The following is a 24664-nucleotide window of genomic DNA, read 5'->3' on the forward strand; positions in this document are numbered from 1 at the left end:
CACAGTTGTAACCACTAAAAAAGGCGGGAAAACGTTGGTGTATATTTTTCTGTTGGGGTATATGACACAAGATTATTAAAAAACATCACGTTTATCAAATATAATTCAGTAATTTTTTTATAAATATTAAAATTTGTTGTTTTATTGCGTTTTAAAACAAAATTTTTTTTAATTAAATCAGTTAATTAAAATTAAAAAAAAAATTTATAACAAAAAATGGAATTTTTTTTTTGAGTAAAAATTTTTAATAAATTGATTTTAATTTACATGTTTAATTACCCTTTTATGTAGATATACGGGAAACGGTAGTACAAACGTCAAAATTATTTTACCCAAAATAAATATTTACGTATTTAGATAAGCATTGGACTTTTGTAAAGGTATTAATAACCGCAATGGTAGTATTGAAAGTCAAATATTAAAATTGCTGGAATATACTTGATTATAAATTAGTACACTTCCCCCAATATTGATTACTTTTTTAATTTTATAACGTTTAAAAAATGATAAGTCCGGAAATTTTCCCTAAATAAAAACTGAAAAACGCACAATTTCGGAAACTGGATTTGGTATAAATACGGCAATGCTGGAAGATGTTTTATCAAATCAAGAAATATCAAACTACTACAAAAAACTGAAAAAGAAAAAAATTTTAAACGTCTCAAAATGAACTTTATTAAAATGGTGGTAAGTGAAATTAAAAACTGTTACGTTTTAATAAATAATATTTTTTCCTTGCGTTTACGTGTTGCAAAAGTTAACGCAGAGATTTTATTTTAGATGTTGTTCTTTTACTTATTTGTGATCATTAGAGTTGCAGAAAGTAAATCTCCTTTGTCGAAAATATCAACTAGTTCGAATGAAACAGCATTCAGAAATCTGAACAATGACGACAAAGAGTAATTTTTTTTCTTAATTTATTTGAATTTTTACTTAAAATTTAAAAATAAAATCAAAAGATTTTATTACGCAAAGACATTTTAGCCTAAAAATTAAATATTTAAAAAAATTAATTTTATATACTTCTGAAGATTTAAATTAAAAATTGAAATTGTTTATTATTTATATATATTGATTTTAAGGTATCTTCAGGGAATGAAATGTTTTTCTACAGTTTCCGAAACGAAAATTAATACACATGCACCCTACGTGATCTATGAAATAAGTTGCACACATATTAATAGACCAATCACAATTTACAACAAAGTCTGCAGCAAAGTTTGTCGAAATCCAAAAACAGGTAGATGCCTTAACAAAAATTTGTACACAGTCGAAACAGAGAAACAAAAAGTATTTCTAGCCGATAAAATTATACGGGTTGGAGCCAGTTGCATTTGCCGCGCAATTACACCAGCACAATCAAATCGTTGCAATTTTTATTAGTTATATGTATTTGTAATTATATTATATCAATATGTAAGGTTTTTTTAACGATTGAATTAATTTATTTATGAAATTGTAAAAGCATTTAACTTATTTTACTTATTAATTTATTTGTAATTGTTATATTTATATTTTATACCTTGAAATATGTATTTTATTTATTTTTGCAATTAAGTAATCATTTATTATTTATATTATAATCTGAAAAGTTTTGTAATTTTTTCCAAAAATTATTTTTTTAATAAATAAAATTGACATTAAATTCGTAAAAGTATCTCTGATTTAAAAAAAACATTGACAGTATTTAAGTATTTATTAAAAAATTGAGTAATTACTGGTTTACAGTATAATTTTGGTAAATTCACAGCAGAATTTTTTTTTACCTAAATTTTTCCATCTTAAATCTCCCCGTTTTTGTCACGATTGAATTTTTAGTTTTGTACCCGTAACTAAAACAAATACACTTTCTTAATTTTAATAACAAAAAATTATTTCCGTATAACAGAAGGATTAATTTAGCTATCTTGAACAAATTTAGAAATTTTTCTTGTAAATTTATAAAAATAAACCCCGTTTCATATTTTTATAATACTTCATTCTTTTGTACTTAAAATAGTTTATTACCAGTTACCGTATACATAGTACTGTCTACAACCGCTTTTACCTTCAACTGTTTACAATTGTGTATGTTTAGTTGTTTACACGACGAATTACAATATGTCATCCGTAATACGGAAAACTAAGTAAATGATATAATATTGGCAAACATTTTACAATAAAAACTTCCTTTGATATATAAATATATCAAACAATGCCTATCATTACAAAGTCAAATTTTGTCAAGTAATATGTGCAAATCAACATACCTTCTTTGTATTGTTTATTTTCCTATTTGCCGTATATGAATATAAATTATAGGAGTTTGATTATTTAGTTACAAAATTTTCTTGTTTTAATATATTTATTACATTATGTTTATGTGTTTATTAAATATAACCTAAGTAAATAACCAAAAAAACAACAAAATAAAAATTTATTCTTCATTGTTTAATAAAATGTCATTTTATTTTTGCAAAGAGTTAATTGTAAAAGTTATCGAAGTTTATGCAGTTTATTAATAAAAACGACGCGAAAATTCCAAAAAAAGTATAGGCTATTTAAACGTGACTGTTTTAACTTGTTACCGAGCACAAATAATAGCAGAAAAAGTTTTGCGTTTTGTCGATAATTAATTATCCTGTTTGGATATTCCAGTTTAGATTCGCTGTGTATTTTCCATCGTTGGCAAACTTTTTTTACCAATTAACACACCGGTAGCTATTCCTGATAATATCGTTTAGGTAATTCCTACATTGCTGAGCTAATACATTCCAAATACGTTTTTTAATACTGTGTATCGCATATGTCTGTAAATTTAAATAATAATTAAATTAAAACAATATAATTTACAATAAAAAGAATTTTAAAATTCTAGTTATAAACTAAAATTTTGAATTTAATTTTAAAATTATATTTTTTGCCCTACAACTTGATGTCATTAAATATATAAAGATATATTTTGCAATGTTTGCACTTTTAAGTAGAATGATATAAAGTAAGATTTTTTTGTATTTGAACTAGCCGTTCTCCAAACTAGTTGTTTGTTTAATATAATAAAGCAAAAACAAAAGCAACTTTAAAGGAACATAATATTAATAAATTAAATATTATGTAACCCAAAAAATAAATAAATCTAAAAAATCATATGGTATCTTGTTAAATACTATACAAAAATATGTTAACAAAAAACTACTAAGTTGTGTTATTAATATATTATAAAACCAAAATTAAATTCCAGCGAAAATTAATAGTCTGTTCTAGCGTGTTGCAGAAATTTTTTTCTCAATTATTTATAAAAGATTTTAAAACCGGGAAAACCGTTTTAATGCATCATTATTTAGTCTATATTATAAGAAGAACATTTTTTATATTTTTTGTTAAAGTTAGGTTGACCACAGGAGCGGGAAATTTTTATGTAAGCATCAAGTCGTCGCAGGCCTTGAAGAAATCAAAAGGCATGATAAGGTTACTAGTATTTTGTGTATATTTTGTTTTATGCGCAAGAGCGCAAGAGAAATGGTATCCCTATGGTGGACAAGAGTACTTCTTTTCAGTGGAAAATACAACGTATCTTGGAGCGAAAGATGCTTGTGCTAAAATGGGCGCAACTCTTGTTAAAATTCCTACGTCAGACGTTCAAAGCTTTTTAAGCAAAACTATTGGCTCTGAAATTGGTAAGTCACATTATTTTAACAACATTTCGAAAAAAAGTATTTTAGCTTTGTGTGGTATAATAAATTTAATTATATTTTTAATCAGGTATAAAATATCATTTTATGTTAAGGCGAAGGAACTGGTTTCTACACAGCCGCTACTGTTGTAAGTGAATTAGAGAGAACGGGTTACTTTCAAAAAATAGTTCATAGGTTTTACTGGGATGCGAATACGCAAGTAAGGTATACGGCCTGGGCCGAAGGGGAGCCACAAAATAAGAAAACACAAAGATGTATGAACATGCAACCTACCGAGGAAAATAAATGGGAATCTGTTCTCTGCGACAAAGAAACCCGATTTATTTGTGAAAGACCTGAACCACCAAGTAAGTGCTATTTATAATTTTTTTTTAACAGAATAGAAAAATATTTTCAAAATTGTTTATTTGCCACTATTGGAGGTATATATATTTTTAACTTTTTCTACATGGGAAAACTTCTACAACGTGGTGTTGTTAAAAAAAACAAATTATAAATATAAAAGTTTTAATGCAAAGATGTTAGTTTAACACTCTATTTTGAATGTCAGTTTTTACTTTATTGCTAACACACAGTAACCATTTTAATTTAATGCATACAGAGACTGCAGAATGCAACGTCTACGGAGATCCTCACTACGAAACTTTTGATGGAAATCAGGCACAAAATTTTATGGGAGCTTGTACATATAGACTGTCCCAAACCAAGCTAGACCCCAGTAACCCGGCGTATTTCGATATCGTGGCCACGAACAAGTTTTCGGGTAGTAACCGAATGTCTTCGAAACTTGACTCTGTTGATGTTACAATTGCAGGATTAAGATTCCATTTAGAAGGCAACCAGACTATATTGGTAAATTTTCTAATAAAAAAAAACTATACTAAATTTTTTTACTACGAAGTTAAAAACTTTTCTGTTTTGTGTGTAGGTTAACGATCAGCCTGTTGGAGGTTATTTTGCTCCCGATGTACTGGTAACTCACACTGGAACTGGTCTGCAAATGCTTACAAAAAGCCAAATGGTTTTATATTACGATGGCCGATCTCTTAAAATCACAGTTCCCATAACTTATAAAGATCAGGTTAGAAAATTTCATGATTCTAAAGTTCATACAGATAATATAATATTTTGCAGAAATAGTTAATTTTCGACCAAACAGACTGCACCTTAATTGTAATTAAATGATTTAACAAACATTGTTAATGTTAACTTACCCGCAAACCAAAAACGACATTTTTGAAAACTGTTACGTTGGCGGCTAAGAGTAAATAAATATTTTTTGAGCCCAACGAATTTCGGTTAACGGCGTAACTTTACAATTTAAAAGTCCAAAGCTTTTCACTAATTAAAGCTGGATAGGTTCAAGCTAACACGATAAGAATTTAATTAATATGTTAACACAGCTTAAAGGAATTTGCGGAAACTACAACGATGATGATGCAGATGATCTAATAATGGATAATGGCGAAACTGCAGCTAATTTTACTGAATTTGCGGAATCTTGGCAAATAGGGGAATGTGATCAGCCAGATCCCGTTCCGTTTGAATGCAATGAGCCTCAGCATTGGTAAAACTTTTTAAGTTTAGCTTATTCATTTATATTTTTTAATTTGTGAAAAAAAATATGAAAAATATGTTTCGACCAAAAACAACTTAAAACTGTATGCTAGGACAGCTAAGTTAACTCGATAATTATATTATGACATTGACGTTGCAATATCAAAAACGATTAACATAAAAAAATCTAGTATACATATTAAAAAAAAGTACAATCAAGAATTAAGAAAAATCTATTTGTAACAAATATTTTTCACGACAGGACTACGGCCGAATATTGTGGGCCATTAATTACAGGAGGAACTTTCACAGATTGTTTACATGGTGCAACTAATAACAATGCCTTCATGAATTGCGTATATGACATGTGCGCCTCTGGTGGTGACCCAAGCGTGTTGTCTAACGTAAGTACGGTTAATACACCGCTTGAAAGGTTGCATGGTTTTGGTTAAGGTTGTCTACTAAGGTTATTTAGCGTAGAGTATTTAGCAATAAGTAAATAACTAAGCAATAAAGCAATTTTTTAATTAAGTTTGTATTTAATAATTTGCAGTCATTTAAATCGTTTAACGATAACTGTGGAAAAGATAACAAAGCAAATTGCAACTGGAGAGAGGAAACTAATACACCACCGTTAGAATGTCCTGCTAACAGCCACTACAAGGGATGCACAACACCGTGTTCCAACAAATGCGTAGCACCTACATATTCGCAAAGGTAAAAATTAGTATATAAAAAAAATTATTAAAAAAAGATAGACAAATATTTACAACATTTTTTTTCATTGGACTTGATTTTTTTCTTATATGAATTTGCAACTTGATAATGTCATCTAATAAAAACTTGCTCATTGAATAAACATAATTTATCTTATTAAACTAACTTATTTTAAAGTTGTCCGGTAGAAGGAACTGTAGAGGGATGTGCTTGTGATGAAGGTTTTTTCCAAAGTGGACCTTTATGTGTAAAAGATGGAGATTGTGGTTGCCTTATTCAAGGCCGTTACATTAATCAAGGTATATTATAATGCCTGTATAGTTGTAATTCTAGCGAATAGGTTATTAACAACATGTAAACATATTGGGCGTACCTACTTTGAAAATTCCACTATTGAATTAAAGGTGATGTTTTACTTTTTCCCGAAACCAAGACGAAGTGCACTTGTCCAGCCAAAATGCAACCAAAATGTGATTGCTTTGAAGGTTATGCCGGCTCTCCTTGCGTTGGTAAATACACTTTAAGAAAATTGTTAAATTGTTAAATACTTTAATCAGAAGAACATGATAGTTGTTTTTACTAGATGTCGATGAATGCACAACATTAGATGGCGTTTGCAGTGAAAATGCCAATTGTACAAATACAGAGGGATCGTACATATGTACTTGCCATACAGGATATACTGGAGACGGAAAAACGTGTGAAGGTACATATATATATATATATATATACAAATAAGTAGAATAAAAAACAAATAATACTTATTAGTAGGATTGTAAATAAGTTAATTTAAATTCTTTATATTTAAAAGTAATTTTAAAGTTTTCTTTAGATATTGATGAATGTGCAAATGAAGCTGACAACGACTGTGATGTACATGCAATTTGTACAAACACACCTGGATCTTATACATGTGCTTGCAAGGAAGGCTATACTGGAGATGGAAAGACTTGCACAGGTTGATTTTTAAAATAATATTATAAAAAAAACGTTTTTCCCATATTAAACTTATTATAAACTACCTGAAGCTAATACCTATATGCCAATATTCTTATTGGTATTAAAATATTCCATGCGTGAATTGTAAAGTTATGTTATTTGTAGAATTACTTTGTCAAAAACCAAAAGTTTTACATCGTTTATGTTTGTTCAGATATTGACGAATGTGCTAATGAAGCGGACAATGATTGTGATGTAAATGCAATTTGTACAAACACACCTGGATCTTATACATGTGCTTGCAAGGAAGGTTATACTGGAGATGGCAAAACTTGCACAGGTTAAATTTGTCTACAATATTATAAAATCCCTTTTTTACATGGTCAAGTTAATCTAAACTACGTGACTCTATTACCCATGCTAACATTCTTATATAATATTAAAAAATTCCATAAATAAATTATTAAATTATGTTTTTTGTAGATTAACTTTGTTAAAAATATTGTTATAATTTGTATTTCATATAATTAGACATTGATGAATGTGCAAACGAAGCTGACAATGATTGTGATGTAAATGCAATTTGTACAAACACACCAGGATCTTATACATGTGCTTGCAAGGAAGGTTATACTGGAGATGGAAAGACTTGCACAGGTTAAATTTGTGTATAATATTATAAAATAATTTTTTTACGTATTCAAGTAATTTGAATTGAACAAAGCTGTTACCTATGCTAACATTCCTAATTTTTATTAAAAATACTTCATATATGAATTATTAAATTGTGTTTTTAGGAAACTTATTTGTTAAAACATTAAATAATTTGGTAGAAATATTTTCAGATATTGATGAATGTGCAAATGAGGCTGACAACGATTGTGATGTAAATGCAATTTGTACAAACACACCTGGATCTTATACATGTGCTTGCAAGGAAGGTTATACTGGAGATGGAAAGACTTGCACAGGTTAAATTTGTCTACAGTATTATAAAATCCTTTTTTTACATGGTCAAGTTAATCTAAACTACGTGACTCTATTACCCATGCTAACATTCTTAAATAATATTAAAAAATTCCATAAATAAATTATTAAATTATGTTTTTTGTAGATTAACTTTGTTAAAAATATTGTTATAATTTGTATTTCATATAATTAGACATTGATGAATGTGCAAACGAAGCTGACAACGATTGTGATGTAAATGCAATTTGTACAAACACACCAGGATCTTATACATGTGCTTGCAAGGAAGGTTATACTGGAGATGGAAAAACTTGCACGGGTTAAATTTGTGTATAATATTATAAAATAATTTTTTTACGTATTCAAGTAATTTGAATTGAACAAAGCTGTTACCTATGCTAACATTACTAATTTTTACTAGAAATACTTCATATATGAATTATTAAATTGTGTTTTTAGGAAACTATTTTGTTAAAACATTAAATAATTTGGTAGAAATATTTTCAGATATTGATGAATGTGCAAATGAGGCTGACAACGATTGTGATGTAAATGCAATTTGTACAAACACACCTGGATCTTATACATGTGCTTGCAAGGAAGGTTATACTGGAGATGGCAAAACTTGCACAGGTTTAATTTGTCTACAATATTATAAAATCCTTTTTTTACATGGTCAAGTTAATCTAAACTACGTGACTCTATTACCCATGCTAACATTCTTGAATAATATTAAAAAATTCCATAAATAAATTATTAAATTATGTTTTTGTAGATTAACTGTGTTAAAAATATTGTTATAATTTGTATTTCATATAATTAGACATTGATGAATGTGCAAACGAAGCTGACAACGATTGTGATGTAAATGCAATTTGTACAAACACACCAGGATCTTATACATGTGCTTGCAAGGAAGGTTATACTGGAGATGGAAAAACTTGCACGGGTTAAATTTGTGTATAATATTATAAAATAATTTTTTTACGTATTCAAGTAATTTGAATTGAACAAAGCTGTTACCTATGCTAACATTACTAATTTTTACTAGAAATACTTCATATATGAATTATTAAATTGTGTTTTTAGGAAACTATTTTGTTAAAACATTAAATAATTTGGTAGAAATATTTTCAGATATTGATGAATGTGCAAATGAGGCTGACAACGATTGTGATGTAAATGCAATTTGTACAAACACACCTGGATCTTATACATGTGCTTGCAAGGAAGGTTATACTGGAGATGGCAAAACTTGCACAGGTTTAATTTGTCTACAATATTATAAAATCCTTTTTTTACATGGTCAAGTTAATCTAAACTACGTGACTCTATTACCCATGCTAACATTCTTGAATAATATTAAAAAATTCCATAAATAAATTATTAAATTATGTTTTTGTAGATTAACTGTGTTAAAAATATTGTTATAATTTGTATTTCATATAATTAGACATTGATGAATGTGCAAACGAAGCTGACAACGATTGTGATGTAAATGCAATTTGTACAAACACACCAGGATCTTATACATGTGCTTGCAAGGAAGGTTATACTGGAGATGGAAAGACTTGCACAGGTTAAATTTGTGTATAATATTATAAAATAATTTTTTTACGTTTTCAGGTAATTTAAACTGAACAAAGCTATTACCTATGCTAACATTTCTAATTTTTATTAAAAATACTTCATATATATGAATTATTAAATTGTGTTTCTAGAAAAATTATTTTGTTAAAACATTGAATAATTTGGTATAAATACTTTAAGATATTGATGAATGTGCAAATGAGGCTGACAACGATTGTGATGCAAATGCAATTTGTACAAACACACCAGGATCTTATACATGTGCTTGCAAGGAAGGTTATACTGGAGATGGCAAAACTTGCACAGGTTCAGATTAAATACAATAATAAAAATACCCTTTTTTACATAATCAACTAATTTCCAACTACATAAAGTTAATGCCTTCGATAACATTCTTAAATTATATTTTAAATGTCATAAATGAATTGTTGAATTGTTTTTGTAGAATTACTTTGTTAAAAGCATTTATTTCATTTTTTATTTCATAGATATTGACGAATGTGCAAACGAAGCTGACAACGATTGTGATGTAAATGCAATTTGTACAAACACACCAGGATCTTATACATGTGCTTGCAAGGAAGGTTATACTGGAGATGGAAAGACTTGCGAAGGTTAAATTATGGACAACTCTTAATAAAAATTGGCAATATTTCGAAAACCGAATAATAAATACATATTTTTCTACGTTTTGTTATTTTTTAATTTATTTTAAGAATATTATGAAATTCAGGCTAATGTTTTATTGTTTTTTAAACAAGTTTTTTTTTTTTTAATTTAAGCTATCGACGAATGTGCTAACGATGGTAGCCACGACTGTGATGTAAATGCAATTTGTACAAACACACCAGGATCTTATATATGCACTTGCAAGACGGGTTATACTGGAGATGGAAAGACTTGTACAGGTAAGATAGACTTAATCCTAAAACCAATATGTATTATAGTTTTGTTTTAAGCAAGTTACTGTTAAATGAAAAGAAGCATCTGTCGTTGGGTATCACTTACCCAACTGCGTTGTTTCAAAAAAAATTACTTTATTATTTTTTAATTTAAGATATTGACGAATGTGCAAACGAAGCTGACAATGATTGTGATGTAAATGCAATTTGTACAAACACACCAGGATCTTATACATGTGCTTGCAAAGAAGGGTATACTGGAGATGGCAAAACTTGCACAGGTAAATATAAAACATATTTTTTTCAACAGGTACGTTATCACATCATGCTCAACAAATATAGGTTTTACTAAAACAAACTGTGCATTTAAATACACAACAAGCGCATATTCAACCAAACTAAAGTTTTTTTGTAAAAATGCATTAATTTTTTTAAATTTTAGACATTGACGAATGTGCAAACGAAGCTGACAATGATTGTGATGTAAATGCAATTTGTACAAACACACCAGGATCTTATACATGTGCTTGCAAGGAAGGTTATACTGGAGATGGCAAAACTTGCACAGGTTACATAACATTATTTTGTTATTATAAGTTTGCCACTTTTACATGTTTAGGATTCACTGAGTTTTTTTTACAGCTACCTGTTAACAGGAAACAATCAGTTAAATATTTAAAACGTGATTTAATGTATAGTAATTTTTAAAAAGAATTCTAAACTTTAGACATAGATGAATGTGCAAACGAAGCTGACAACGATTGTGATGTAAATGCGATTTGTACAAACACACCAGGTTCTTATACATGTGCTTGCAAGGAAGGTTATACTGGAGATGGAAAGACATGCGAACGTTAGTGTAACAAAATTTTAAACGGCTTTTTTCCTTGTATTTATATTACTTAAATTTTATTCCTACCCAATCAAGTTGAACAGGTTTTAAACTTAATATACCTTTATGTTCACAAAGTATTCAATTATATTTAACGTCAGCTGTTGATAAATGATTTTTAGCTACGGATCCTTGTACATCTGGTAACAACGATTGTGATGTAAATGCAGATTGTACAACCACAGAAAGTTCTTATACTTGTACCTGTAAAGAAGGCTTTTCTGGAGATGGAAAAACTTGTAAAGGTAGTGATAGTGTTGTTTAAATTTGCAATACGCGGCATATATATATAAAAAAGTGAGCAAACTGATGTTACAATAAAACTGTACCGAACAAATAGTTTCAGTAAAATTAACTAAGGATAAATTTTTTTAACAAAGTTTGTGTAAATAGACATAGACGAGTGTACAACTGGTGATGATGATTGTGATGTGAATGCTGAATGTACAAACACACCAGGATCTTATACATGTACTTGCAATGAAGGTTATACTGGAGATGGTAGAACGTGTGAAGGTATGTTTCACAAAATATCCCCTATACGATTTCAATAATAATTGTATATTAAAAATGTAACCATACTGTAGCTTATATCGTAATCGTAGTGTCCAACGTAAGAAGGAAAAACGTTATTGAAACATGTAGTAGGCTTACCATAAACAAACCACTTGTACTTTTACGTTGCAGAGGAGCAATGCACAAATGGCAGAGTCTTCTGTGCATGCCATACGTGTGAAGTTATTTGCAAAGATAGGGATAATCCACCGCCTTGTCCAACTAAGTGTTTTACTGGATGTGGGTGCCCGAAGAATTCCTACGTTTTCGACGATAAATGCGTCGCTTATGACGATTGTCCTGAATAAGGCAAGTCTTTGTTTTGACAAAATTTTACGCTATAGACTTATTTTTATGTAAATAAATATTTTAAGGAATTAATTTTGTTTCTTATTAATACGTATCTACTTGTTCATTTTAATAGGCGCTATAGCTACAGCGAAAGAAAATATATAATTAGCCATATTACACAAGGAGCAAGTTCAATAACGTATTTAATTTCAATTTTTTATTTTTATGTAATATATTGATTATGTTAAACTCGTATCTCGATTAAGTTAATGGGTGGCGGTAAATTAACTGTTGGTTTGTTAGCGTTTGTGTGACAATTTTTGGTGAAGTTACTATACGAAATAAATCTCATGGTCTTGCTTTTACTGCGTTAATAAAGTGGTCGTGGAATACAGTATAGTAGTTGACAAGTTTGGTAGCAAATAAAAAGTTAATTGGACTACTATTAGTAACATTTTGAAACGAAGTTTAAACCGAATTTCTCTATACTACCAAAGTCATATATAAATATATGTATTTATATTTGTTTTGTATATAATAATAAGTAAGAATTTATATTTTTTTAGATTTCGTGCATTATTTTTTTCATTAAAAATGCACAAAAGCTCTAGTTTAATTAAATATTGGTTAAAAAGTACGACGTGTTCAAGCTAACCAATCGTTAAGAATTAAAAATGAGCTTCGCACCTATTCTTTTCTATCACAACTTAATTTCGAGCCTAGGTGTTAACCACAATTGCTACGAAGGGCATAATTAATAATACCCTGTCAAATAATAATAATATATTTAATGGTAATATTAAATTTTTATTGGTTTTCATGTAAGACCGGTTTGTGTGTACAAAGGTAAGCAATACTATTGCAACATCTTTTTAAGACCCAATAGTAGTTATTTTTTTTTTCTAGGAACAAATACAACAGCACACTTTGAAAATACAAACATTTATTTAATTCCAGTTTTAAATTTGTGTAAATCTTAATACTGCAGTAGATTATATTTTTTAAAGAGTAAATACTGTGAGGCTTACATGGGCTTCGTTCTTGCATTATTTTTGCAGAAAGAAATAATTGTTGAACTTGAATCAGAAGTAGTTAAATTTAACATTTGTTGCTGTGCAGTTGATTGACACAGTTAGAGCTATGGAAAACAACAACTATATTACAATGTTTTTAATTTGCATTGGGCACCAGTACCCCAGCCGTTTGATTGGGTTTTATATCTGGAAGACTGGGTTTGGCATTGTCCCCCTGAGCCCCATTGTTTTCCCCCCTCACAGTAATCTTGTGTTTTATTCTATATTCGTTTAATTCATTTCCTTTAGCTAAAAGTTGATTGTTGAGTTCCTCGATGTAAGATGAGATTTGGGTTCTGTTTTTATCTAACGCCGGGAGAACTTCGCTGACCGTACGCTCCGCTAAAACTCCACCCACCAGACGATAGCACCTCCGAGTGCTTTCAACCTAAAAAATTATTTAACCCAATTATGTGTTTTAAAACAGCAACATTGTGCTCTGTCTTATAATTGTGACTGTAGTCTTACCAGGAATGTGATCTTTATATTACTGTAAACAAAGCCTTTTAATTCTTTATTTATTTTCTAATAAGAGTTGTTTACCAAGCGTCTTAAAACCCATGATAAAAAACAGATTTTATTACTCATCCAAAATATCTTAAAAACTACAAGTTTTAGCTTTGAAGCAAATTTTCTAAATTAAGAATAAAAGTGATTTATTGGTTTTAATCAACAAAGTAATATTACAAAAAAAAAAAAAAAAAATTTAAGAATCCCCAAAAAAATTTAAATAAGTTTTTAAACAAATTATTCTTTTTTTAACTAACTTAATGCACAGTTTTTGAATGCAAACTTTTAAAAAGTTGCAAATACATTTTAAATTTTTTAACTTTTACATTCTGTGAATGAGAATGGACCAATACTTACTGCATTTAAAGCATCCAGTGCTAAGGAGTGTTCAACTTTATCTGTTTCAAGTTCAGCAATTTTGGTTGCGATTGCTCTCTGCTGCTGTCGAAGTCTTTGAAATCCTTCCACTATTTCTTCACTGGTTAATTTTTTATCAGTCATTTTTGTACGTAACTAGTTTCTATAATAATATCAGTATATATTAATATCGTTATGGAACAAAATTAGGGTTTGAATAAAGTTTAATGGAGTGATAAAATTGTTGTGCAAATTTCATGTGATGAAAATATTAACTTTTTTAGTAAAAACGGTATTTCAAATTAAAAAAAACATGTTATAACAAAACTAAATTATATTTATTATTTCATTTTAAGCTAGTTTTGAACATAACATGGTCATGTATGTATAACAACAAATGGAGGACTGGTTCATAAAAAAACACTGTACCGATAAATACACAAATTACACAACAATTGTTTTGATACAAAAAGTAAACAAAGCACGAAAACAAAAATTACACAAACACAAATATATTTTAATATTGCAAACATATATCATAGCCATTTGAATGATTAGGCAGATTTGTAAATTATTTGATCAGAAAAAACTTACAAAATGATAGCAAAAACATGGATTAACAGTGAAAATTAGTAAAAAATAGTTAAATTATCTCAATTATTATAGTTAATATTAATAATAATTATTAAATTAAAAATTAATATTAGCGCAAATACAAGTTTTTACATGCTAACATATGCAAATCGATAAAGGTGACTTAGTACTGCATAATAAAGAACAAATCATGCAAATATGTAAAGTGCAATGAAAATTACATGATATGGCAGTTTAAAAACTTATTTTTATAAATTGACGTTATTTCAATTTTAAACAAAAATATTGCAAAAAAAGGTCAGGCTTAATTTTAGCAAGATTAAGCAATCCATTGAGTAAATTATACAGTGAAAATAAAAAAGAATAATAAATACTAGGATAGTACGATTAACACATAAACACAATGCCAATTCTGAAATTAATTTCACGTAAAACAAAAAACAATACAGAATAATAATAATAATAATATGTATAATGCTTAACCCAACTATGTAGAATTTTGGTCTAGATATAAATATATTTTTTAAAGTTCATCTGGTAAAAAGACATTTCTTTTATTTCCAGATTCCTGTGCTAATTCCGCTTCAAAGTACTTGACTGTCTTTTCAAGTCCTTTGGCTAAAGGCACAATGGGTTCCCAGTTTAGCATTTTCCTTGCTTTAGTAATATCTGGTTTTCTCTTCTTTGGATCATCAGTCGCTGCATCTTTGTGAATAATTGTCGAGTTACTATTCACCGAGCTCTTTATAATCTCAGCAAACTCAAGGATTGTATGCTCTTCTGGATTACCCAAATTAACAGGCGTCGATTCCTCACTGTTCATTAAAGCAATAAGTCCTCTTACCAAATCAGTAACATATTGAAAGGACCTTGTTTGAGTCCCCCCACCATATATTGTGATCGGTTCGCCCTGCAAAGCTTGCAGTATGAAGTTAGATACAACTCTGCCATCAGCCATGTGCATTCGAGGACCAAAAGTATTAAAAATCCTTGCAACTCGAACTTGAACATTGTCCTGGGATTGGTAGGCATAGCACATGGTCTCTGCAACTCTTTTGCCTTCATCATAACAAGCACGGGGCCCAATTGGATTAACATGACCCCAGTATGTTTCTTTTTGTGGGTGTTCTTCAGGGTCTCCATATACCTCTGATGTAGAAGCTAACAACATTCTGGCCTTTACACGTTTGGCCAACCCAAGCATATTAAGAGTCCCAATACTAGATGTTTTAATGGTCTTAACTGGATTGTACATGTAATGAGGTGGAGAGGCAGGGCATGCTAAGTGGTATATTTGGTCGACTTCAATGTACAATGGTTTAACTACATCATGATGTAACAGTTCAAAGTTCTCGTGACCAAGCCAGTGTTCGACATTTCTTTTTCTGCCTGTAAAAAAGTTGTCAACCACAGTAACTTCATGGCCTTGAATCATTAAAGCATCGACCAAATGACTTCCGACAAATCCTGCACCGCCTGTTATTAAAATTCTTCTTCTGTCTTTTTCAGCTAGAAACTTTACTGGTAAATACTTTTTATATGACTTGTCCATGCGTTGGACTTTTTCTCGGAGTTCTTCATTTTCAGATTGTATGATGTTTAACCTTTTTAATATCACGGTAAAATTCAGCGTGGAATCTTCCGTAAACTCGTGAGTTGCAACAGCTACAATTATAACAACTATCACTAACAAGATTACATAACGAAATTTTTTACTAAAAATCATTCTTATTAACGACATTGAAACTAAAAACTGAAAATAAATACATATACAAATTACGAAATTCTATGAATTTGTTAAGCAGTTAAGGTTTTCTGGTATGTTCTGAAGCTCCACCTTTAGAAATACCTACACTAAAATTTAAGTTATTAAGATTATAAACCTCTTAGGGTAATAATTAATTTTATTTTACATATAGTAAACAATGATTTTATTTAGTTCTAACCGCCCAGGAAGTTTTTGTAGCCACAAATCTCACGTGTTAAAAAAAAGTTTAAAAAAAACGTCAAATGGAAAGTGAGTATATCGAGGACAAACGCGTTATCACAGTTTTATTTTAACAAATTATTACTAAAAAAAACACCAAAAAATAACAAAAACGGTTTTGAAATAATCATTGCGCTAATAAATTTAATATTTATAATATTTTTAAAACATTTAAAATGCATACATCACAAAAATAACCAGTGGTAATAACGTGTTGTCTTCACTACATAAGGTCTTAGGTTCTAACCCCACTGCTTTTATTCTGTAACGCTTTTGAGTAAGACGTTATAAATAGTTTAAACTTATGCTGAGCCAAGATTTATTTAGCAGCTCAATTATCGGTCAGTTATATTCAATAATATCCAGAACTGCCGAAGTCAACTAAAGACTGGTTAACCGATGTTACCCCATGTTTAGGTGATTTGTAAAACTACTACTTTATAAATCCCTTTACTAATTATATACAAGTAAAGGAATTAAACCTATGACTCAGAGACTTAAAAATGTCAACGATAGGAATAAAACATGAAACCTGATGTGTATACATGCTAACGGTAGGGGCTGAACTACAACCTAAATATTTAACAAGAAATGTACTTTTTTATCAAGTAAATTAACACTCCAATAATTTATTAATAACAAACAAAATTTGAGCTGACATAATTATTTGATAATAAAAAAATTACACCTTTATAACTCTGTTTTATAATAAGCAGCAATAATAGCACCCAAAACAACCAAAAAAATAAACACAAAACGCAATTTATATTTGTTAATTATTCCAACAATGAAATTAGGTTGGTTAGGTTCTTCTATAGATTTACGACGCTTGGCTCTCGATTTTTTGTGAATTTTTCTTTCAAATTTTTCCACTTCTTCTTGTTGTTTCTTTTCTTCTTCTTCCCTGAGTATTCTTCTTTTCTCCTCCGCTTCCTGGGAAAGAAAATAATACTGAAAAGCTTAAAAAATTCATAATTCAAGCACATACTTAAGTACGAACATTAATCCATAACAATTACAGAAAAAGTTAAAAAACTGGTGGGGAATGAACAATAGAATCAAATAAAAAAAACATTCTTACAGCTTCTTTAGCAGCCCTAACTTGTGCACATATATCATCACACTGCACTATATTCTTGTTTTTGTATACTTGAGAGCAAATAAATTCCTGTAACAGTGTAAATCACATTTAAATATGAAAAAATGAAAAAAAAAAAGTTTAAAGTCAAAATATTTGCCTTTTTTCTTCGCTTGCACAGGCAACGAAGAGTGACCTTCTTTTTGCATGTATCCGATGAGGGACATTCCCCAGTGTGACACTGTAATGGACAGGGATGTTTGCAAGGTATTAAAATTTTAGGACAACCTCCACCGCACGAAGCCATTCTTGATTTTTCTTCATCGCTTCTCTCTGCCCATTCACTAAACAACAAAAAATTTAAAAAAAGTTAAAAAAAATTGATTTTGAATAAAACAGGCAGCGCGGTGTAGTGGTAAAAACACTTGCTACACCACCATGAGGTCGTGGGTTCAAACCCCACTGCTTCATGCTTTGGGGCCCTTGTGTAAGGCGCTATAAAACGGTATAAACTCCTGTTGAGCCAGCACTTAATCAGCAAGATAATTACCAGGCAATTATAATCTATATAATATCCCAAACTGCTAAAGGCAACTCGAGACTGGGTCGGAGTAAACAACGTTTGTGTGTTACTAGAATGATACTCTATGTTTAGGTTGCGCATTCAACCTTTTTACATTAAGGTTAAAGATGTATATATACAAAAAAAATTTCAGGTAAACTAAAAATCTCTTAAAATACTATTTGTTTATGCACTTTGAACTTACCAGCACAAATGTTCGAGTTTAACTAACCCACAGTGGCATTTTCTTTTAACATGTTTGTGGCATGGTGGACAATCATCTTTATGACATTTACGTTCACATTTATGAGTACATCCAATTGGCCGAAGAAAAACACAAGGTTCTTCGCATGTCGAACAATTTGAACCAGCCTTTAAAAAAGTAATCTTTTTAATAAGGATTAAAAAAAAGATATTCTATGTTGTAAACTAATGGTTACCTAAGCAAAACATTTGGTGTTTTTGCAAACAAAAATGATCAAATACCTTAAAGCAATTAAAAAAAAACTTTTTAAATGACAATTCATACTTTAAAACTAAAACTACTCACTTTATTAGAATCATTGTCACCTAAAATTTTATTAACTACATGACATTCGAATAAACATTGATGATTCCCACATTCCAATTCCCTTCCACATTTTAGTCCACATGAATAATCTCTAGCCTCACTACATGCGAATTCCCCAGTCTCGTGTTGTCCTCTACATATAACAGGTACTGGCACTTGACAAGGAGGACAATCAAGATGTTTTACAAGGTATTCTGTTCGTGGTTTCTCCCATGGTGCAGATGCCTTTGCCTGATATAATTGATATAAATTTTTTATGTGTATTCACGCTCTTAATAATCTGTCATTTGTTTTATTTAAGAAAAAAATTTAAAAAGCTTAACAATTAAATATTTTTAGTTACCAAAAATAGTTTCAATTAAAAAAATGTACATTAAAAGTAGATTTTTTTGTATACTTGCCTCATTTTTAACAATAACTTTGTCATGACAGCTTGCTGGGCAAATGTGATCACACTCTAACTGAAGTTCACAAATCTGAGGAATTAAAAATTGTTACATTAGCATCACAAAATAAAGCAATTTTGTTTAAATATTATTTAAACAATAAAATTTAATAAGAAGTTCCAAATTTTACCTGTTTGCATTTTGGGCAGTCTCCAAAATGGCAAGAATGGGGAATTCGCGATAAATGATGACAGTCAGTGGGAAGTGCGCATCTTTTTCTACACCTTAACCCGTGCAAAAATAAAACATTTTATATAGATTTGTATATGTAAAAGTTTCTATGCTTAGAAGAGTTATGTTTTATATTGAATCTAACCTTGGTGGCTTGGTTGTATTTTGCTTGCCACAAACAACATTGATAACACTCTCACCACATCTGCAAGTTACATTGGATGTCATTGGACAAGGGTAACATGGTCCTAAAAAATAATATTAATTATTAAATATTCAGTTCTTATCAGTATTGCACACAGCTTTTAGAATAATAGTAGCCAATTTATAAAATATACACGCAATATTTTTCAATACCGATGAAAATATCAGAATATTTCAAATAGGTAAAGTAAATTTGTAATAAAATATTTACAGACAAAAACACTAACAAAATACTAAAAATATTACTAAACTATGTCACTAAAACAAGTATTTAACATTTCTTATACATACCGTGATGACAAGTCATCTGACACTTGTGTCTTTTACATTGTAAACTTTTTCCACAAATTTGCTCACAAGGTGGACAATCTCCGGTACAACACTGTATAAACATCATATTTAAATAATAAAATATTAAACAAATATTATTTTTTTGCTTACTATGCTTACTCAGAAAACATAACAAGTCTTTTACATTAAAAGAAAAAAACTTTTACCTTTCTTTTGCAGGGATGTTTGCCACAAGCTTTGGTTTTTGTACATTTACTATCACAAGTATAAGTTTTATGACAGGGTAGCTCCTTCTCTCTTTTACCACATCGACAAGTTTTTAACACCATTAGAGGGCACTACAAGAGTAGAGTTTTAAAGATTTAAAACACTTCTAAATTTACCTTTTTGTTGAATAAAGCCACAAATTATGCTCAGAGTAAAAAAAAATGTTACATCATATTATTAAAGCAATCGAAAATAAACTAACAGTTATCCAAATTCTAATGTTGTTAAAAAGGGGTTATTTCTACCTGTCCACAGTCCCCAAAATGACATCTTCTTGGACATTTATGATTCCCGTCACAACCCAAACTTTTTTCACAAGTTTCTACACATATTGTGACATCATCGGTACACAAAAGATCCTCAAACTTTTGTTTTCCACATGGACAAGTCCTAACACCTTGTCTTGGACAATTTCCACAATCTCCAGGCAAATGGCAGACCTGATGACAGTTTAATTTTTTGTGATAACTTTATTAAAAGAAAACCAATTTATTTGAGACTTTGTTTACCTTGTCACATTGATGCTGCCTGCATGACAAAAGCTTTCCGCATTTATTTTCACATTTCCACGCTAGTACAGCACATGATTGGGGTCGCTTTTCCATTTTACATAAACAAGATCTAACAATAGTTTTCGCACATGGAGAACATTCACCATCATGACATATTTCCTAGTGTAAAACATTATTTTTAATTTGGGTAAATTCTGCGTATGCTATAAACCTAACAACAACGCCAGGCATATTTTTACAATCAATACCGCAAAAATAAAATTAAATTTACAATCCAAAAAAAAATTTTGCAAAAATTTATATTCAAAAAAAAATAAAACTATAAAATTTATAAAAATTAAAGTATATAGTTAAAAAAAATAATAAATTACAAATTACAGTACACAAAATATATATATAGAATATTGGCAGGCCTTTTACTGTAACCAATAAATATAAGGTATATACCAATACTTAAAATTGCAATTATTAAACCAATATGGCATATACACAGAACAAAAGGAAATTAAAATTTCTCCAGTATATATAATCTTTTTTTTTAATAGTAGAACACCAACCTTGCAGTAATGACTCGTACAATTTAGCAATCTGTTACAAGTGTTCCCGCAAGACCATTTTCCACTTCCACATCTCTTTGAAACAGGTCGACTGTTCTCGCAAAAACAAATTTGTCTTACAGTTTGGGGACAAGGTGGACAGGGACCTAAAATTAAAAAAAATGTTGTTACACATTTTGTAACATATTAAGTAACATAAAAAATGTTAAAAAACTAAATTAAAAAAACAACAACAAAATAGAAAATATATAAAGGTAATATGGTAAAATAAAAACCACTATAACAATGTAAAGTTTTTTATTGAATTAAATTACTATCAACCTGGGTGGCATAGTAGCAAACATTTATGTCCACATTGTGGATTTTTAAGCAATTTTTTACAAGTTCCTCCACAGGAATGAGGGAGCAGCCAATGATCTGTTGGAGGATCTTCAACCGATCCACAAAAACATTTGTAAATCTCAGGACATTGGCTGCGTTTATATTCATTTCTATGTAATAACAAAAATTCAAATATTTAAAAAAAATTATTAAATCATTTTATGTGTTTAAATTAGCATTGTAGAGGTTACATAAATAAAAGGTTTTAATTTTTACTTAGGCTATTTAAATTTAATCAATTATTTTTTAGTTTTTTACATACCTGCATTTAGGACAATACCATGGATGATCTCTGTTTGGAAAATATTCATCAGATAAGAGTGTAGCTTGTGCAACTCCTTCCAAAACCCATTGCTTGATACAACTTAGATGGAACATTGCAAAACATTTTTCACATGGCCAAATCTAAAAAAATACCATATCAAAAAGTTATAAAAATATCACTTAATTTCACATATGGTGTAAAAATTGTAAAGTTCAAAAAAAATTAATAAATTTTCACAAAACAACTTTGTTCAACTGCACCTACAAAAAGTTTTCATTTAGATATGCAAAATCTAACTTAATAGACTAAAATACAGTTACTTTGTCAGCTCTCTTAACACTTGATATACAGACGAGACATGTTAAAGCTCCAGATTGTAAACTCTCAGTTAAATATTGAGTTGTACTTCCTAGGTTAGCATCCCTGCCTTCATCTGGAGTTTCTGTTTCAATTTGTTATTTATATATAAAATTTATTAGCAAATATGTAAGGTATATATATATATAATATATATAAACTTGAAATTATTTTTTTACATACTTGGAAATAGTTTTGTTAAAGTTGAGAAGATTTCTTCTTCATTTAGGTCCTCTTCATCAGAAGAGGAGTCATAGTTGAACTTCTCCAAAATTGCTTTGACATTTCCACTTTGTTGTTTTTGAACCGCTTCAAATCTTGCTTGGGAGTTTTCTTGTTGTTTTATTCCTGGGATAAATTAAGATTTTAAATTCAGAAATTGTTTTTAAATAGGCCTACCATCCAGTCTGGAAAGTTGGGCAGTTTTCGACGAGATCTCGTGCGTGCAAGCGTAAAAAAATGCGTAACCGCGCGTGCACGCGTATTAAAATTTTCGGTCTAGGCGAGCACGCGTGATTTATGTTAGCGTGTTTTAGGCGTCAGTGCTGTGCGTGCACATTTTTTTAAGACACCGGGCGTGCAAAACGCTAATTCCAGGCGTGCATTTTTTTTAATGAAAAAAATCTCGTGCGTGCACGCTGCCCTGCTTTCCAGACTGGCCTACCATTAATCTATAATTTATTTATAGATAAATAATTCAAATAAGGCTGTAAGCATAAAAAAAAGTTAAACAAAAGCATAAACAAAAGTTAAACATAAAAAATAATTGAATAAAACTTTACCCAGTTGTAGTTTAACATTTATACTGGGAAAAAAATATATAAAATATATATACCAGAAAGTCGTGAAGTTGAATTCCATGCCGAATTTTCTTTTCTTCCATTATTTAACTTTCCTCTTCCTCGTCCTTTTGGTCTTTTTTGCCATTTATCCATACAATAACCAAAACAAATAACAACTTTTAGGCCTAATTTTGCAAAATCAAACGCCAAAGTAAACCTCGCAAAGCATACAGCATCTAACCACTGTCATTCTGCTAGTAGAACTGCGCATTTTTTCGCGTAATAAATGTTAATATAAATTGTTAAATCGCTAATACAAAAATATCAAGTTAATACAAAAATACCCGAACTACTGTGTAAAAATCAGTCAGAACACTATTAAAATTAGCTACTATTAAAAATTTTGTCACAACACCATAAAAAGAAGCTACTAAGTTGAACATTTTCACAATATTATTAGAATACTGTGTTAAACATGATACCTTTAGCATTTAAATTAGCTACGAAGTAAAATATTGTCACAATTCCATAACAAAAAATTACTACTTTGCCTTAACACCATAGGTGGGCACAATTAACCGAAAAAGTAACTTCGTTAAATAGTGATTCGTTACACAATACATTAACTTCGTTAACTTTAATTAGTGAAATTAAATAGAATGTAACTCAAGTTATTGATAACCGTTAACGTTAACATTTAAATTAAACAATCCTTTCGCATCAAATCGCAGTTTAGTTACACTTTTGAATGAAAGAAAAATATTTTACAAAAAAGTTTTCAAGCGTCATAGCTTGCAATTTTCAAAAACTGGCAATAAGAATGTGGCACACAGGGATTGTGACGTCATTTTCGTCCAGCTACGCACCGTTTTTTTACTTACTCACTCCTTCCTACCCTATCCTCTTACCCAACACCGCCTATCTTTTCCACTTTCCCCACCCAGCCTACCTATTTCCTCTTTACCCCACCCAGCCTACCTTTTCCTCGTACCCCACCCGGCCTACCTTTTCCTCTTCCCTCCTTTCGACCCCTTAACCCCCTTACCTACCCTTTCCTATCTTACCTTGACCCTGATTCCTCCATCCCGTAAGTGAAAAGAGACATCCATCCACAGACGGAGCTCTTTCCACTTGTCCAGCAAAAACAGCTTTCATCTAGAAAAATAAAATAGGGCATCAAGTTTTATCACAAAAAGTGATAAATAACTTATACCCCTTCCATTTGGTAGATGGGACTGTTAATAAAAACAGGAAAGTTAAAAGATACAAATGATTAGAACGAGCCCGCACAAATGATCTCAATATCGGGAAGTGCCATAAAATGTTATACGCATAAAAAAAATTTTTGTTTGTGGTGACTAATTTAAATTTATTCTACAAAATTATTACGCACCACAAATAGTAAGATATTTATTTATAAGATGTAAGAGCAAATGTGCAATTAACGGTGGGGTCCACCCAACATTTGATACTAATGTCTAATGACTTTGGTTTAAAGGGGAGGTGTTATATTATATTTGAAAATGTGATACGGTAAAAATGCGTTAATTCCTAACATTTATTAACTTAGATTTAAAAAATTGAGATAACGAACTTATATTAACGGAAGCACA

At 29.8% G+C, this 24664-nt stretch overlaps 3 protein-coding genes and 1 long non-coding RNA gene across 4 annotated transcripts; 2 read left to right on the forward strand and 2 right to left on the reverse strand.

Moving 5' to 3' along the window:
- Nucleotides 1–3580: 3580 nt before the first annotated feature.
- LOC145764202 (uncharacterized) lies at nucleotides 3581–10690 on the forward strand. Its single transcript, XM_082575807.1, has 24 exons — nucleotides 3581–3656; nucleotides 3767–4021; nucleotides 4276–4526; nucleotides 4603–4755; nucleotides 5078–5241; nucleotides 5494–5635; nucleotides 5785–5948; nucleotides 6126–6247; nucleotides 6353–6457; nucleotides 6532–6654; nucleotides 6781–6906; nucleotides 7102–7227; nucleotides 7419–7544; nucleotides 7721–7858; nucleotides 8050–8175; nucleotides 8364–8489; nucleotides 8680–8805; nucleotides 8994–9119; nucleotides 9310–9435; nucleotides 9627–9752; nucleotides 9935–10060; nucleotides 10229–10354; nucleotides 10504–10614; nucleotides 10659–10690. The coding sequence occupies exons 1-24, from the start codon at nucleotides 3581–3583 to the stop codon at nucleotides 10688–10690; spliced, it is 3222 nt and encodes a 1073-aa protein (XP_082431933.1).
- Nucleotides 10691–10788: 98 nt separating this feature from the next.
- Nucleotides 10789–11756, forward strand: LOC145763719 (uncharacterized). The gene is made up of 4 exons (XR_014288448.1): nucleotides 10789–10916; nucleotides 11076–11201; nucleotides 11363–11485; nucleotides 11634–11756. It is a non-coding gene; the product is annotated as an uncharacterized LOC145763719 (long non-coding RNA).
- Nucleotides 11757–13009: 1253 nt separating this feature from the next.
- LOC145747540 (UDP-glucuronic acid decarboxylase 1-like) lies at nucleotides 13010–16367 on the reverse strand. The gene is made up of 3 exons (XM_082564891.1): nucleotides 15559–16367; nucleotides 14027–14174; nucleotides 13010–13547 (listed from the first exon to the last, which is right to left on the reverse strand). Exons 1-3 carry the CDS (start codon nucleotides 16359–16361, stop codon nucleotides 13257–13259), a joined length of 1242 nt encoding a protein of 413 aa, XP_082421017.1. The 5' UTR covers nucleotides 16362–16367; the 3' UTR covers nucleotides 13010–13256.
- Nucleotides 16368–17221: 854 nt separating this feature from the next.
- Nucleotides 17222–23267, reverse strand: LOC145747524 (NF-X1-type zinc finger protein NFXL1-like). The gene is made up of 18 exons (XM_082564889.1): nucleotides 23105–23267; nucleotides 22453–22617; nucleotides 22233–22354; nucleotides 21910–22052; nucleotides 21588–21757; nucleotides 21267–21412; nucleotides 20707–20868; nucleotides 20443–20637; nucleotides 20137–20268; nucleotides 19931–20021; nucleotides 19581–19683; nucleotides 19395–19488; nucleotides 19220–19294; nucleotides 18798–19049; nucleotides 18453–18619; nucleotides 17846–18029; nucleotides 17689–17775; nucleotides 17222–17540 (listed from the first exon to the last, which is right to left on the reverse strand). The coding sequence occupies exons 1-18, from the start codon at nucleotides 23202–23204 to the stop codon at nucleotides 17298–17300; spliced, it is 2631 nt and encodes an 876-aa protein (XP_082421015.1). The 5' UTR covers nucleotides 23205–23267; the 3' UTR covers nucleotides 17222–17297.
- Nucleotides 23268–24664: the final 1397 nt, after the last annotated feature.

This window comes from Corella eumyota, chromosome 1, assembly GCF_963082875.1.
Source record: "Corella eumyota chromosome 1, kaCorEumy4.1, whole genome shotgun sequence".
In the NCBI taxonomy this organism is placed as follows: Eukaryota; Metazoa; Chordata; class Ascidiacea; order Phlebobranchia; family Corellidae; genus Corella; species Corella eumyota.